This window comes from Brienomyrus brachyistius, chromosome 13 (genome assembly GCF_023856365.1).
Source record: "Brienomyrus brachyistius isolate T26 chromosome 13, BBRACH_0.4, whole genome shotgun sequence".
NCBI lineage: Eukaryota > Metazoa > Chordata > Actinopteri > Osteoglossiformes > Mormyridae > Brienomyrus > Brienomyrus brachyistius.
The window spans coordinates 19,428,046-19,445,272 of NC_064545.1; the positions used below are offsets into that span (position 1 = coordinate 19,428,046).

General features: G+C 49.6%; 1 protein-coding gene across 2 annotated transcripts in view; it reads left to right on the forward strand.

Annotated features, from left to right (window-relative positions):
* LOC125706258 (potassium voltage-gated channel subfamily KQT member 1-like) overlaps positions 1 to 17,227 on the forward strand; it is a 70,008-nt gene that overhangs the window by 33,039 nt on the left and 19,742 nt on the right. For both annotated transcript variants that reach the window (XM_048972855.1, XM_048972856.1), the window contains 4 exons: positions 11,744 to 11,819; positions 14,384 to 14,478; positions 15,580 to 15,626; positions 16,597 to 16,658. In XM_048972855.1, the coding sequence (XP_048828812.1) occupies positions 11,744 to 11,819; positions 14,384 to 14,478; positions 15,580 to 15,626; positions 16,597 to 16,658 (280 nt within the window). The remainder of the gene's footprint in view (positions 1 to 11,743; positions 11,820 to 14,383; positions 14,479 to 15,579; positions 15,627 to 16,596; positions 16,659 to 17,227) is intronic.

The following is a 17,227-nucleotide window of genomic DNA, read 5'->3' on the forward strand; positions in this document are numbered from 1 at the left end:
GCGCCAAGGTTAGGAAAGTCTGGAGAAGGACGCACTTAAACCCTTGAATGCTGCTGCGAGGCCTCCCAGTGCTTGCTAAGGCCGTGCAGTGCCACTGCAACCTACGAATGGGACAGTGCCCATCCCAGACCAAAATGATCATGACTCATCAAGCTCCACCAACAAGAAAAATGTATTCAGTACTCCCAGAAAGTCTTATGACATCCACCTAATTCAGTAACTTACAAAATCTTATCAAAAGTCGTTACTTCATTCATTTGTTTGCACAAACTGTATATCAGCATGGTGGTGCAGTGGTTCCATGTCTTCACCGTGTCTCCATGTTTGTACAGTTTTCTTGTTCTCCTCATGTCGTTGTGGGCTTTCCTCTGGGCACTTTGTACTCTGGTTTCCGGCCACAGTCCAAAAACATACTGAGGTGAATTGTTGTCACCAAACTGCATACAGGTGTGAGTCTCCCCTGTGATGTGTTGGTGCTCCATCCTGGGTTGTTTCCTGCCTTGTACCTGTAGGCTCGCATTTAAAGCAAGAAGTTTCAAAAGAAGACATTAATTTCAAGTATTAAGAAATTGAAACCCAAATTATTGCTTTAAAAGAACTGTTTTGAGGTAACACATACATTGACAAGCATAGCTGGGTGTGTTTTAGTTAGTAACACCTTTTCAATAACATTAAACACCAAATATTTGTGTTTAGTGTCCCGTTGGATCCCAGTCACTACAATTACGATTAATAGCAAAATGGAAAGAACAGAACTGAATGAGTCAATAAAAAAAAAGTCAGTAATGACATTTAATAAAAAGAAAATGTCTGTCTGGAAGATAAGTGCTTGTTAGTGAACTTTTGTTATGAAACTAGTAAATGTGCAAAATTGTTACAGGTTTAAGCAAATATCCCAAGACTTTCTGTGAGTGCTGTAAGTCCATATGCAGTATGTGCTGTGATGTCTAGAAAATATGAGTTTTATGGCTTGTTCAGGAAAGGAAATATGATCTGTGTGTCAGTGTGTATTTGTTGAAATCTTGCAGTGGGATTCAGTTTTGGGATGCACGAGCAGTTTCTCGATACAAAGCTAGCATCAAGACACCTTTCAGCTGTTTCGTTAATTTTGTACTGGGTAGAATAATTCCTTCACCTCTCCTTCCTCGCCTCCATTTGTGGTCTTGAAATAAGAGTGGGAAGGTGTCAGAGGTGCGTTTGTGGAGCACGAAAATGTACCATCTTCCTGCCCGAGGATGCCTCAGCTGAAGTGGGAGCTTGTGTTTAAGAAAGTGGCCCCAGATTTTGTTATCGACTTTGGATAGAGGGCACTGAGGACGAGATTCGCTTCAATATCCTTGCTTTATCTGTGAGGAGCGGGTCACATCCGTTTATGTTGCTGTATGAAACAGAATAATGTATGAAAGGACGTACACACAGATTTTTGTTTCAGCTCTTGGCCCTTGTCATTTGTTTGAAATTCCATGGAATCTCGGCTCCCTCCCCCCAACCCCCCCCTCCATGAATACGACAGACACTCGAACAGTCTGCACGTAATGTAATGTGTGTCAGAGGCCACTTTCGACTGCTTTCGCGCTCGACGGGCCCGGCCTCGCCGAACAAAACGGACCTTTATCCGCCCATGTCCCGTCCGATGAGAAGCTGGGCTGGAACAAAACGTCATGTGGCCCGGCGCCCAGCCCACTCGCAGGCATTCTTCACGTGTGTACTACTGTAGCAATGCAGCCCGTGGGCGTGAGGGCCTCTCAAAGGGGCTAAAAAGATTGATTTATACGCAGAGGACTCAGAGAGGGCTTCTAGCGGAGGGGCAGGGCCGCATCCAGGGACAATGCCCCTTTGTCCTTGGCCCTTACACACGTCCACAATGCCCTGATTGACAACGAGCTCCGGGCCCGGGGACGGCCAGCCGGGCCGGGCAATAGCTGCTTTGTTAGTGACACTCTTATTGTAAGAAAGAATCACTGCACCTCTGGCAGGCTTGGCCGATTCTCCAAGGGGCCTGCTCTCGTCGGCTGCCCGGGTGCCCCCAAGAAACATTTGCTTGGGCTGCAGGGTTCTTTCTTGTCTTGTTTACTCAGTGTTTATACATCGTACTTAAGGCCCTGCCAGTGTTTGGTAAAGTTTGGTAAAGGCTCCCTCGTTAGGGCAGCAGAGTAGCACTCGTCGGCCTGTCTGCCCTTCCACAATGATCTCATGCGACCTCATGTGAGAGTTGGGGTACTCGGCGGTACAAGTGCGCTGCGAGGCAGCAGCGCAGAGCCCGGCTAATGCTAATTAGCCTGATTCTGACAGGGGCGGGTAAGGTTGGCCTCGGAGAGCCCAGCGGCGATAATGCGCTGAAACGCCAGGGAGCTGTTCTCTCGCCGTGCCTCATGCTGAATGGTGTCCCGGCCACGTACCGTCCCCTTGGAAGCCTTTCTTCGGCCGGCATCTCCTTGGCATGGGCAAAAAAGGCCGTCGGGTTTAATTCAGTCCAAGGTTTTGGCTGAAAGGCCCGGGCCCTTGGATCTGGAAGAAGAGAAAGGGTGACCGGCGCCGGCAGTACACTGGAGGTCCGTGAGGCTGTTTGGCAGCAAATGGAGCGAGTCATGGGATCAGAGGGGAGCATCCCTGTGGGGAATAATTGAGAGAGTGTGGCGTTGCTGAGCAGACAGAATAAAGAGGCCTCTGATGCTACGTGTCTGTAGAGGGGCATGAAAACGGCCGCCAGTACAGACCCTTTTATCCGACCTGTTGCCATCTCCCATTCTTGCCCCTTTTAACAGTAATTGTGTTTAGTTACAGTGTGTCAGAGCTAATGAGGGCCGTGAAGCGTGAACCAGACGTGCGGAGCGGAGGAGAGAGAGAAGGACACTATGGAGCTGCAGGGGAGGTCTCTGGAAGGTTCCGGGTCTTTCCGTGGCTGGCCCTGTATCCGCCAGCCTGCCTTTCACAGGACTGGGCGTTGGCCAGCTGAATCACTGCAGTGCAGTCAGCGGTGTTTGGCAAGTGCGGCAGGTTTCCAGATTTTCCCACGGCCTCCCCTTAGCCGTCTGTCACTCGCTCTGCCCCAGAGGCACCCAAAGAGTCCAGGTGTCCTGAAACGTGGCGTGAAGAGCAGCCCGCTCGTAGCCACAAGGAGGGAACCGCATCAGGCGGTTCTCGCCGTCTGGTTTCACCAAAGCAGGAGCCCGAGGAACGAGAGTGGTTTAGCCGTGATGCTTGGGGGAGTAGAGAGTCCACTGGAAGGGGGGGGGGGTCCTTAATAAAGATATTTAATACCCTCTCAAAGCCTCTGGTCCTAGCTTTGATGGGATAGGGTGGGAGGGGCTGAAAAGCGCCCCCCCCCCCAGCTTCAGGATCTTGACTGCAATAGGAGCCACTGAATGATGGTAGTTGCTCATTAGCCATAGACAAGGTCCAAGGTCTACAGCAGCCAGCCTGTCATTAGGATGTCAGTCACCCCCCCCCCCCCCCAAATAGGTACTCCACCCCATGTCTGCACCTAATCATGACTGGGTGCAGCGAAAAGGGAACTTTCATTTCTTTCTTTTCCAAAAAAAATATTGGGATTGGTTTAAGATTAGAGAGGTCATTGCAACAGGTTGGTGGTCTATATTGGATCAGCATAATACTGGGCGGGATGATTCTGAGTGTAAACATTGCCGTAGCCACTGAGCTCATTAACGCGTCTGTCAGACGGTGGAAGTACGGCCACACGTTTCTCCACACCCCTCCTCGTCTGTCCCACCCACCAGTACAGGAAGCAAACCTGAGACTCAGCTTGTCGGTCAAGAAACAGATCAGGCTTGTTCTGACCCGCCTTTGCCGTTGGATGTAGTTGTGCTGAAGTGTGTGTTAATATATCTGACGGTCGCTGTGTGTGTGTCTTTGTATGTCGTTTGTGGTTTTCATTGAGTTTGTTGTGTTACGTGTGTGTTTGAGGGACAGCATGCTACCTTTAGGTTAGCACTCTCATCTCACGTCTCTTTGACCGGCGGTCCGAATGTCACCTCAGCTTTGTGTGTGAGCATTTCACTTGTACCCCCCTTCCGGTACTCAGATTATCTCCTGCTGCTCAAAGACTGTGCAGTTAAGCGAACCGGTGTTTCTAAAGTGTCCGTAGAGTGTGGTTTATGTGAGCGTGAGTGAGTATGTTTCCTGCTATGGACTGGCACCCGTCCAGGGGTGCCCCAGCCTTGTGCTGCCTGGGATAAGGTCCAGGCCCCGCCTGTGATCCTGACCAGGATGAGGGGCTAGAAGATGGATGCACATGTTATTTAATGTTTATTTTTATTTTTGCCTAAAAGACAGTTGTTGCAAAAACGCTATGTTAAGTGTAAAATTGTCATTGTTGACACACCACAATGAAATATGTTCTCCGCATTTAACGTGGTGGCGGGCAGTTGTTTTTGAATGCCCAGGCAGCAGTATCTTTCTGGTGAGGGATTCAAACCAACAACCTTTTCGTCATAAGCACACTTCCCTAACCATTAGGCTACCACTGTGTATGTATGTGAATCTGTATGTGTGTATATAAAACAGTGCGTTTATGTGTGGTTCTGTCTTCGCATCCATGAATCGGAATGAGAGCGAGCTTGTTTCTGTGTGCCTATGTGAAAGGGCGCGCGCACATTTGGTAGTAATGTGTGACCACAATGATGTAACTGGGCCGCGACTGTGGCGCGCACCGCGAGTGAAAGGCCGGTCTGTGCCAGTCGCGGGCGGTCAGCCGCGGCAGGGCTGCTCATTAAGCCCACGGTTGCCGCCGTGCGCCAATGACGCCTCTCAAGGTGGCTTTGTTCCGCGCACAAGTTTGCTCTTTCACATGGTCGTGGGTGCGGGGCGGCTCCGGGGGACTGGCCAGAGGGATTGTGGGATTGGAATTGCATGGCAGAAGCCAGGTTAACGGCTCAGTGTCCTCGCAAAGAAATGTGCGAGAAGAGAACGGTTTTCTCTCCTCAGCAGTCTTTTCTTCATCCCTATCTGCATCTCCTCCCTCCTCCTACAACAACCGCACTTCTTTTCTCCATGTTGACTGTGGATGTTTTGAGCTGTGTGTGTGTGTGTGTGTGTGTGTGTGTGTGTGTGTGTGTGTGTGTGTGAGCTGTGTGGTGGTGGGGGGGGTTGAGGCAGAGGGGGTATCGGGTTTCTCCGGGAACAATGGAAGTGCTGGCTGAGTCAGCTCTTTGCCCCCCTCCTAAGAGGCCCAACCAATCACAGCACACAAAGGGCTGCTCTATCTACTGCCTGAGTACACAGTCAGCTCTGGGGGGGGGTCGGCCTGCTTTTGTCTGCGTGCGTTTGCATGCGTGTGTTTGTGTACGCTGCTGCTAGGCATGTTCGGTTTAATAGGAGACCGCAATGACCATTATACACAAAGTATTTTAGTTAATTGCTTTATTTATTGCCTTACACGTTGCCCCACCCTGCACATTTTGAGACTTGTGTTTTCATAAAGACTTCATAAACATGCCAGCAGGACAGCTGAATTGTCTAACCGTCTGAAAACCCCCCATGCAAACGTGAAGCACGTGACCAATAAATCTCTTTGTGCAAATGTCCTGTGGGATTTTTTTCAGACCTCTGTTCCCCCAGGACGTCCACCCAGGCCGCTCCATTTATTGAGATTACTGCAGTATGGTACTGCAGTTACCATATCAACCCACAAGCTCGGCAGTCGCGTAAGAAAACTGCAATGTTGCATCACGCGGACTGACCTCTGACCCCTGACCCGAGAGGCGCTGTGACGGTCTCTCTCTTATTTCAGGGGGTGTATTCAGGTCGGGCGTCTGGGTGCACTGAGGGCTCAGCACCCTGACCCTGCCACATTCCAGCACGCCGCTGCGTCCGACCTTAAATCAATACAAACCCAAAAGGAAAAAAATCTGGACTGTGTTTCTCCAGTCAGAGTTTGACTTCTGACAGTCATGCGAGTGTCCGGGGGCAGCCCACATCGCCGCCTTCCCAGCAGAGCCTTCGTGTGTGGAAGGCTGTGGGTGGATACTGCACAGAGACACCCTCTCTCCTGTTTATTTTGTTTTGTCAGGGGCTCCTGGTCACCAGTTGCCGTTCCCAAAGCTGTCCCCCACACCACTTGGCCCTTTGCTTGTTGGTGCATGTGCTGCCTCACAGGCCACACCATAGAGTCAGCGACACACGTCTTAGCACTGTGCTGTGACTGTGCCCTGTGGCCTTTAAGAGCACCTGTCTCCTCATCCACGAGGCCATAAAAGGGCTAAGTCCCTTGTTTCTGGAGGTTCCTGGTCAGCTGGCTCCCTTTTGGCACATTACGGGGTCACTAACTGAGGCTTGGTCTTTGTTGTCACGGGTGATGTGTCACCAAGCAATAAATTAACGAGCATCCACTCTCCTGTGTTTAATGATCTTCCCCGCTTTCCAAAAGGATGACTGTGTTTGTGCCTGTTTTCCTGTGTATGTGCTTCCAGTGTGTGTGAGGATAAGCTGTGTGAATGGCGTACATATACTTGGGGTGTGTGTGTGTGTGCGTGTGTGTGTGTGTGTGTGTGTGTGTGTGTGTGTGTGTGTGTGTGTGTGTGTGTGTGTGCACTCAGTGTAACAGATGCCTTGAAGAGGATGTGGGTGTTTGCCCCCAGAACTTGTTGGCAGCCTTGTGATTCATTGCTCAGCCTCCTATCAGAGTAAATCCTTCTGCTCCATAAAGAGGGGGTGTAGCGGAGAGGGGGGGGGGGGCAAGGAGGAAAGAACGGGAATGATAGAAAGAGAGAGAGGCCATGCCAGCTGGGCACATTGTTCTCTCTGAACCCGCTGTCACCCCATGGCCCCCCCTTGGCCTTTGGCCTGACTGTGACCTTTGAGAGACAGGGATCCAGTTGCGGCATGTCAGAATGAAGTCTGCCCTTCACTGCAGACCAGCTGTGTGTGCTGCACCCCCCCTCCACCGTGCAGTGTCCACCTTGTACAAAACAAGACTCCCTTCGCTGTTCTCTATGCATGTGTGTGGACTCCATCAGGGGGGCTTAAGGTCAGTGCGTGTGTTTGCCAGGGCAGAGCCGGGGGGGGTTTATTTGGCACGCATATCCCTGTGTTTGTATAACCATGAGATTAATGAAACTGGAATCTTGTAAGGAAACTCCCTTATTGATTTTCCTGTTTATTCATTTCTGACCGCAGTGAGATGCGCTCCGCTGGCAGAGGGTGATGTAGGGAAGGTCCCTGCATGCCTGTCTCAGGTTTCGGCACCTGAAGACCAAGAGCGGCAGGGTCAGACAGCTCTGTGTAGATACAGCCGCAATGTGGCGATTGCAGGCCTTATCAGCTTTGGACCCTGGGGTCCTTGCCATCCGAGCAGAAAATTCCCCTGCCACTCCAGTCCCTGTTTACTCTGCTCTTTTCCGACCCAATTACACCACTCTTAAGTGTCCCCAGTGCTTACTGGAGGCCCAACCCATTGCTCTCCTGAACAGAGCCCGTAGGAGATCTTTGGAGGGCGGAGAGAGAGGGTCGGACCAGCCCCTCCTCCATGAGCTTCGGGTCTGTATCATTCACAGCATTTTCACATGCTCTTAGTTTGTTCTTCAGTTGTGGTCAGTGTGGCTGAGCCTGCAAGGTGCGTCCGTCGTGCTGGAGAGTTTACACAGGTGTAGGGTGTGTTTGTGAACAGTGGAACCTGAAACAGGGGGCTCCTCAGCGGTATCCCTGTTCTGTGCGCCACGCTGCCAAGCTTTCAGACTTGTCCTCCTGCTCTCTCTCCCTCTCCCTGCCTATCTGCTGGTCAGATCCTGATTTTTCCAAACAGAAAGTCCCATTTAATGGCTTGAAGAGAAAACAGATTAGGAAATCCTACTCAAAGCTGTGTCTATCCTTCTTTGAAAGAAATCCAGAGAGTATTTAATTTAAAAGCTTTCTTTGGGTAAAAATTTAAATTCTTAGATCTGGCGTGATAGGTATCACAGGATGATTCATCACCTTCTGGCTTCCGGAGCTTTCTGTGACTTCTGCTCCTGCTGTATGCATACGCTAGCAGCCAGATATACTCCTTTATATATGTCTTGTCCCCTTTCTGCCAGAAGAGGGACTAGGGAGAATCTTCCCCTCTACTATGTGTTGTGATACAGCCTCCCACTGTAGGGCTGGGTTAGATGGTCCTTCATTTTATGCCGACGTCTTGTTACACATTAGAGGTACATCTCTGTGGTTCATCTCGTTTGCTGGGGGGCAGCGCATGTCCACAATTGTTCGGTTAGGTGTATTTGTCTTTGTGAGGGCAGTGTGATGCTTCCCTGCATGTCCAACTCGTTTCTGTGGGAGAGAGTGTAGATGCATGTCTGTGCGTTTCTGTGCATGTTTGTTAATGTGTCTGTGTGTTTTTGGTGAGGTCAGGTACAGTGTCGTTTTGTAAATAACTGCCAGCCAGAGTCTATGTCTTGATTTTGCATTCCCCCTCAACCAGTGCTCCTTGACATGGCTGATATGCCTTAGTGCCACCGACCTCTTCACCATACTTCCAGTTATGTTCCTGTTAGGGTGGCTATTTATATAGCCTGGCATTGCCTGGACTGTGATGGGTCCCTGGTACAATATGGGAGAACAGCCCAATGGGAGCACTGAGTTGTCCTTTAATGCCAGAGGTGGGCATGCAAACCAAAGATAAGACAGTGTTTTCAATCCGGTCCCTGGGGACCTGCTGACAGTCCACGTTTTTGCTCCCTCTCAGCTTCCGGTAGGGAGCAGTAATTTGGACGGTCTGGCAGGGAGCTGGGAGGGAGCAAAAACGTGGGCCGTCCGTGGTTCCCTGAGGACCGGGTTGGGAAACACTGGGATTCAGAATATGTCACAGCCTTTTGCCGGAATTAACCTGCCTAAACCAGTTAGGATTTTGCGCAAATAAATTAAACATAGTTTTTAATGGCTTTCAGTCTGGTTTACTGGTTGAATAGATAACAGGCAGAAGGAAGTAACACAGGGGGTATGGTTTGTTCAGAATAAATGTGAGGAAGAGGAAGGAGAACAGAGGAAGAAGTGGCTGTCTCCACCGTGCAGGGAGTACTCGAATGTGGGCAAAGTTCTTTGTGTCGCGAAGAATGCCACATGTTTACATCAGGATAAATAAATCCGAGAGTGTCAGCGTGCTGCAAGTCAGCCCTCCCCATATTCATGGCTCTTACCCCCCGTCGGCTGCAAGGGCGAAACCTGACCTCACAAAGTAGCCCTCTCTGCTGCCCTACAGCCATTATTCCCCCCCCCCCCAGCACCCCCGGCTCTCCATGAGTTGGCCGCCTGCCAACTCCCAGCTCCATTAGCTTAATGAGCTCTGACAGCCCGCGGCTGGCCTTCTCCTAATCGCTGCTAGAACCCCAGTCAGGAGCTTGCTGGACCGGCGTCCGCAGCCCTGAGCCAGGCTGCAGGAAGGGGGTAGCTTATCTCTATACTGCTACATCCATGAAGTAAAGGGAAACGCATATAAACAGTTTCACATACCCGGAGCAATAAAGAATATGCAAGCAGAGAAGTGCATACTCACAAAACTATACAGGCTGTGTACATTATACACATGTACATGCAGAAATCTGCATGCATGCAGCCCAAAACTCAATATACATGATTGCAGTCTACATGCACAACAAGCAAACAGACTTGTAGATATATCGGCTTTTTTTGTTTTGTTCTGAGAGGCTGTCCCCGCACCCCCCCCCCCCCTCCAGTGGTTATAATCTCCCTGGGGGCCATGTTACACAGCCCACCCCTCCTGGTAGCACTTGGAGCCAGTCAGCCATTTGTCCTCACCACAAGAAATCCAAACAAAGAGAGTCTGCCTTCTCTGCCCTCCTCTGGAGTTCTGGGGTGGTCATTAATCAGACCCTTGACAGGCCTGGTCCTAACCCTCAGTCTGCCCCATCCGCTCTCTGTACATAGACCTTCTCCTCACAGCTAAGAGGTGGCAGTTGGCCTCATCTTAGGTGGCACATTCTGAAAAGTGACCTCAGGTATCCTGAGCTGTAAGTGACACGTGGGACATGTAGATGCTTCCCTTTTGTCATGGTGCTTGATCTTCTATCTCTCTATCTCTGTTATCACGCTAAATAGTCCTTCTGCATCAAACAGATCAGTGCCAGGGGCTTGCAGCCCACTGTACCAGTGCCCTAAACATCCCTGTGTGGGTGTACAGACACCAGCCGATCGGTATCATCTAGGAGTACTGGGCTGTGTTTGTTGGAACGGGGAACCTCGGCCAGACGTGCCTATAGTCAGTGGTGGAAATGTCAGGTCCAGAAAGTGAAAATCCGGACCAAGATTTTGTTTCAACCAACCAGCTGAGTATTCAGTGACTGTGATTCTTTAGGCTCACTTGGTTTATTGAAACAAAATCGTGGTCTGGATTTTTACTTTCTGGACCTGAACTTTCCATCTCTGCCTATAGTACCAGTTTGGAACACACCTGCCTGGTCAGCATCGCCCCTGTAGCCTGTGCCATTGGTCTGAACCTCCAGCCGGGTGTGCCCTGCAGGAAACGTGCTGCTTTTAGCCTGGCCAGCAAGCCTCTCCTCCTGGATGGAATATAAGGAAGAAACGACGCCTATGCTTTCTCATCTTTCAGCAAAACATGAGTCGTGAAAGCTTTCCAGGTGCCTGTGCAGACAGAGAGGTTTGGAAACAATCTGCAAAAAAGAGGAGGTTTACTTTCTACTGAGAGGCAAATTGAACAGGAGCCTGAGAGGCTACATTAGGGTGGTTTGGAGACAGGACCAGATTAGGGCCTATCGTTATAACTTCAGTGAAGGGGCAGGGGGATTCGGTTACTCTTCATGCACACTGGCATTTAACAACCAAATCGACGCACACATTAGGCACCAGAACTCGGAAGCTAATTACGGTTTGAATGTACATCATGCTTATTTACGGTGTTTTGTTTTGCGCAACTGCTGCCCCTCCTGCTGCGTAAATAAGCAGACGTCTGATACAAGGTAGGCTGTGCAAGAACTGAGGTGCATGCTGGGTATTCATGCTTGAACGCTTGACCTTTTTCTGATGATGTCATTCTCGAGATGAAGATCTCTCAAGCGACACACTTTGTTGCAGCTGTGGAGCAGCCCACCCCATCTGTTCTGCCGCGGCACGAGAGGGGGGCGACATAATGGGACGTAATAAAGATCAGGAAGGGATTTGATTTCCCGCTTTCTCCCTTCTGTATTTCTGATAAATGTATGCCCTATACCATTACTTATAATGAAGAGAACAGTGTGTTACACGTCTTTTGTAATGGAACGATACCGAGGCATTGAGCACCCTAATGATCTGCTGGGTGTAGAGTTTCCGCGCTGAATTGTGGGCGTCTTTCAGCCGCGCGCGAGGCCTGTGTGCCATTTCCTGTGGCATGCTGGGTGTCCGACTCACAATGGCAATGTCGCTGGCGTCCCTTTTCAGGTGGGACATTTTTCCTTCTCCCTTTCTCCTTTTTGTGTTTGTTTTTGAAATGGACAGTTCCCGCCGGCGACAGTGGAGTGTATTGTCACTGTAGCGCAGGGAAAGAAAAGCCAACACCATTTGACACAAAAAAGGCCTTTTCTATAGGTCTTTGTGAGAACCTCGGGGGTCTGTTTTCAATAGCCTCACCTGTCCTCCCTTATCTCTCTCTCTCTCCCTTTCTCTCTCTCTCAAATACTGATACACACGCGTACACACACACACACACACTCACACACCCCTCCTATTTCCCGCAAACACGTGCACCGACACACATGTCCACGCTGACGCATGCGTATCTATCTACAAACACTCCCAGGTTACAGGAGTCACACAGAGTGGCGATTCGCGTGGTGCAGCGGATGCGGTACTTCGTGGCCAAGAAGAAGTTTCAGGTGAGTGACAGGTGAACTCCGGCTCTTTGTAAGGACAGCAGCAGTCTCGACCTCTCAGCCCCGCAGACTCACCATCGTGGGTATCTACGGAGGCAGAGTTAATTCCTTTCACCTGGTGCCACTGGTAATACGTTGAAATTTTCAGACAGTGACGTGCTGTGTTGGTATTTACCTCGTGTATTTTTTGCCAATAAAGCTTTTCTTTTTTTGTTTAATTGGTCAGGGGCGAGTAATGGTTGGATCCCTAGGGAGCGTGCCTTCCATTTTCTCTGACCCGGAGTGCTGAAAGAGGAGTTTGTTTATTTGGCCGGGGGCAGGGAGAGAAAGGGTCACCCCCCCCAAGAATGCCCCGCTCCCCACCCACCTCTCTTGCTACCTCTACCTGTTAATGGTTCCATCTTGTCACCATCTCTTTGTGCCACTTTCCTGGATCACTTTCCTCCAATTAGACCAGCAGGATGAATTCTCAAACTCTCCTATGTTACCCGACCGTAACTCTTCATAGTAAAAACAGATGGTCTTCGTCACCATATAATGCCAGTTTTCGTACATGTCTCTCCTAGTGGAGCGTAATGCTTTGCCCTCCACATTTCCTTGTGAGTTCAGTGCAGGCGCTCCTGCCTGATGACTCAGCACTTCCCGTCCTGAGAGACCCAATCAGGAAGGCCACACTCTTCATTTTCAAGGGCCGTTTTCTTCCAGCTCGCGTGGAAAATCTGTCTCCATTTAGGTCAAAAAATAAAGTTGAAAATTCAAGCTGAGTGACTGAACTTGGGCATCTGACAAGGTGGATGTTTTCTGGTGGGATTTGGCTGCTCTCCCACACAGCTGGACAGTCGCAGATTTCGCGCCCCCCCCCTCCCAGACATACTGCATGACAGCCAGGTGTGGGTGCAAAGGCAAACTCTTCAGCCTCATGAAGAATGTCCCCCCTAATTCGCTTTGATGGCTGTTACAGCAGAACTTATTAGAGGGACTTGCGACGCGTCCTGAATCCGGAGGTGGGTTGTCCTCCTGCTAGTCTCTGGTTACATGGGAGGGAAACGCAGAGACACACGGGTTGGGTTACATCACTCAGATGCTGTCTTACCTGGCAGTCATCAGCCACTTAGACACACTTTTTCACTCCCTTTCGCTCTCTATCTCTCTAGCTGTTAGCCCCTTCCATGGGTTTTCCATCCATTCTCTCGTTTCCCTTCATCTTTTACTCTTTCTCTCCACCCATCTATCCATCCCACCATCCTGTTTTCTTAGTTCCTTTTGCCTTTCTGCCATCCTACTCTTCGTGCATTTTGAATGGTAGCTTTCTACAGCCTTTTCGATTACTATCGCACTTAGATTAATAATACTGCAACAGTTAAACATCCACTAGGAAATGAATTAGGTATTCAATCTGAAGCTAAGCGGGTTTGGGCCTGGCCAGTACTTGGATGGGAAAGCTTTGTTACTGCTGGAAGAGGTGCTGGTGTGGCCTACAGGTTAGCCCATCCTGTGGTCTGTGTGGATCCCAATGCTAGGGCGGGCCGTCATGCACACTTTCCAGCTTTGACTGGCTGCTAGCTCAGGCGCCATGGCTGGGCCTGTAAGATAAGATTACTTGGGGGGGGGGGGGACTTATTTTTGTCCAGCAACGTCACAAAAATGAATAACTTCTAGAATAATAGTCCACTGCAAAGAAATAAATAACAAGAAAGCGTAAAGAGCAAGTACATGTGAGGAAGGTGCATAGATTAGTGGAACACAGTGCGTTCTCAGAGCTCGACGATTAGGGACATGGAGACCTTGAGCTGTTATACTGAAATTGGTGGGCACAGGGGAATGATTGAAGGGCTCATTGTACATTCGGGAAGATGGGTGTCTGCTTAGAGGTGCTTCTTAATTGTACCTGCGCCTCGTTGTTATGTAGAATGGAGCAGAGCATTCCGCCATTCAGCAGGAGCTCTGTGATAGAGTTACCATCCGTCCAGCTTTCCCCGGACACGTCCTCTTTTTGGGCCCCAGTCCTGGAGGTTTTTCAGTCGGCGGTTTGTCCAGGTTTAGCTCTGCAACCCGTATGACCCAGTGTTGCAAGTCACACTGGAGTATCAAGTGAAGGAAAAAAGCACCAATTGTCAATGTACGGCAGCTACTCAGTATCATCACAGTGTTTACAAGGCTCGTGCACACGTTTGCTTTATAAAGTAAATGATATGCACGGCCCTACCTGTCACACTGCGCACGAGTGATATCAACTTCCAGAGACCACTGGATCTTTGAAACTTTATTTTTGTTTTTATCTGAACAGTGAAACAGTGAAAAGTGTCATTTAACAAACTTCAGCTTTTTCAAGTTTTGCTGAAAAAGCCTTGCATGCACATTTATTGTGTCATTTGTCTGTAGATTGTAAACTGAGAGTTAACTGTAAGGTTGCCATATGTCCAGGTTTCCCCGGATGCAAATTTTCGTGCTTTCATGCTCCTAAACCCCATCACGAAAGGCACCCTGTATTTCCCCGCTGTTCCTGTGAGAGACGGGCAGAAAAGCAGTGCCGGGGCAAGGAGGATAAACCGCTGCGTGTTTTGCAGCAAGCGCGAAAGCCGTACGACGTGCGGGATGTGATCGAGCAGTACTCCCAGGGACACCTCAACCTCATGCTGCGGATTAAGGAGCTACAGAGGAGGTAGGTACCCTGATGGCAGCTGGCTGGTTGTCTCCATGGCTACCCTTCGCACATGCTCAGTGCTGTCATACGGCACTGACAACCCCTGTTCACCTGTACTCTGCTCATATTATACGTGGTTGTGTATGTGTGTGTTTCACTGCGTGTATTTGCACTGGAGTTATCGGTCAATTTAGCTTGATTGTGCAGCTTTCTGAGTGAATGAAGGAAATGTTTTTTAAATTAGGGTTTTAAAAATAGTCCTTTATCAAATTTTTGTTTACACTAACCATAATGGGTAGCAAAATTTCCCCCTTAACTGGATTATTTTTAACCCTCAATTAGGCCAGTTGGTGCAGGGTTGGAGGTTTCATTTTGCATGTTCCCCCATGTTTGTGTCAGTTGAGTCCATGAAACTGAGGTCTCTACCTCAGTGGTTACCAGCTTCTGGAATCCAGAATTGAAATACAATTGAATCCGGACTACTTCCCCCTGTCCCCACCCATCAGCAAATTTAATCATTATCCCCCCCCCCCCTCCTCCCAGCTGACATTTTTTCCGGACGCAGTGGGCCTTGGCTTTGTGTTGCTGATGGAATTTAGCCCTTGGGGACCCCTACTCTAAAACAGCCTTAGCGCGTTCCCGTTAATGGGCCCACATCCCATCCAGGTTGCCCCTGCCCTGGGCCACGTTTTTCCTGGGACAGTTTCCAGACTTACTGTAGCCTGGTACTGGGTAAGCAGTTATGGGTGTAATAAATTAGAGTGGCCTGACATGTAAATCAGATCAGTCCTCTGTAGTTAAAATGGTACCAGGGCTAGGATCTACAAGTTATCACTGATTAAATGAGGCCTAATGATGGTAATGGACAGTATATTGAGAAGTGTATTCTAGATTTTAGAATGACGGATATTTGACCAGCACAGGAGAACGTGCCTCTCATTGTGAAGTCAACTGTATTTTTTTTTTGACGGTTGAACAATAAACCGGCATTGACTGAATTTTGAGGAGCAGCCTGGGTATCTATGGTTTACCGTGCCCTTGTAGCGTTCGTTATGGTGCTGAGAGAACCGTGCTTGTGGACATCTGCAGTATGAAGGCTTTCTGTGTTTACCCTGCCAGGCTGGACCAGTCCCTGGGGAAGCTCCCGCTGTTCCAGACCAGCTCAGGTACGCCATTATTCTCCATGATGAAAATGTAGCCATTGGATCGACCCACAAACAGACCAGTCTGCTGAATCCTTGGCCCTCGTACTGTGCTGGCCCCTTTCTACTCTTCTGCCTCTGCGTCCACAATCCCACCCAGCACATCACCATGTACCCCCCCCTCCCTTCCCCCCACCGTCTGCCCTGCTGGTGAACTCTGCCTCTGCCACAGCCTCTTAACTTCTGAGCGTTTCCAAAAATCACACAAGCCTGTTTCCTGGGGAGAAATGCGCTTGGCAACATGGCTCCACAGAAATAAAACATCAAGGGAACTTTCAGGCTGCTTTACGATCAAACCTCAGTGCTGCCTGTTCTGGGAGGGGCCTTTAAGTGATCATTTTTTCATATTTCTCTCCCTCTCCCTGCTTTCTTGTTCTCTGCATCCTCTCGCACTTCATAACCCTCAGCCCTTCACCTCTCTCTGTTTCACTCTCTTTCTTCCTGCTCTTCCTCTCCGCCTTTGTCTTCCTCTCTCCCCGCTGGACTGGAATGCCTCCACCACTCTTGGGTTTGAATGAGACCATAGATGTCCCTGCCCACAGTTTAGCTGCTTGCCACATCACCTCTGGCTCTTAGCCTTCAGAGAAAGGAATCATTGTCACACACACCTCAGTCCTGTCCGTAGATGGATAATAAAAGGCTGAAAGGTGAGATCACGACTAGGGAAGGGATGGAGTTGGGTGGGGGGCTGGAATGGAGTCAGCCGTAGGCAGTATTGGTGTACAGCGAGCTTCTATGTCTCGGGGGGGGGGGGGGGGCGACTTTCTTGATAAATACCCATCAGTAATTCTTATCTAAACTCACGCCAGCCAGAGTTTGGTGACTCCTGCTATACTGGGATTGATTTCCATGACAGGCTCGCACTCTGCCCTGACTGACACTGTCCATATCGGCCTCCCCAAACCTCATCCTGTTCCCCCACTCCTATTTACAGAGCGCAGCAAAGACAAGGGGGCTAATTCCATTGGCTCTAGGTTGGCACGGATGGAAGACAAGGTAGGCTGTGCATTCCTTCAACACCGTGATGCCCCCCCCCCCTCGGTACCACCTACCCTCATCTTCCTTTGCTCACGCTGTACCTTGCCACCTCTCCAGCCCCTTTTTTTCATGCCCTGTCAGCGGGCTGATCCACATCCACTCACGTTACCTCAGGCCAAAAGCTGCTCGCAGACAATGAATAATTCTGTTTATCTTAATTTTTTTTCTCCCCGATTTAGTGTTTTTTCCCCCCTCTGATGTTTTATTCATTTCCGTCTTCAGTTTTACCGCTAGAATAATAGAGAGGACATACTTTTCTTACTCATCCTAAACATGAGGCTGCTTCAGAGGGGGTTTCTTGTGTAGTGTTTTCAAATTGATAAAGTGTGATATGTAGAAACTTTAAGGAGCCTGCAGCCTGTTTTACAAGATTCACCATCGTGTCCCACGTGCAAGGAGCACGTGTCTAAATACCTGTGTGTGTGTGTGTGTGTGTGTGTGTGTGTGTGTGTGTGTGTGTGGACTATATTTTTATATTTTGTTTGGTTACTTATGGTTAAGGTTAGGGCTGGGTAGGGGTTAAGGTC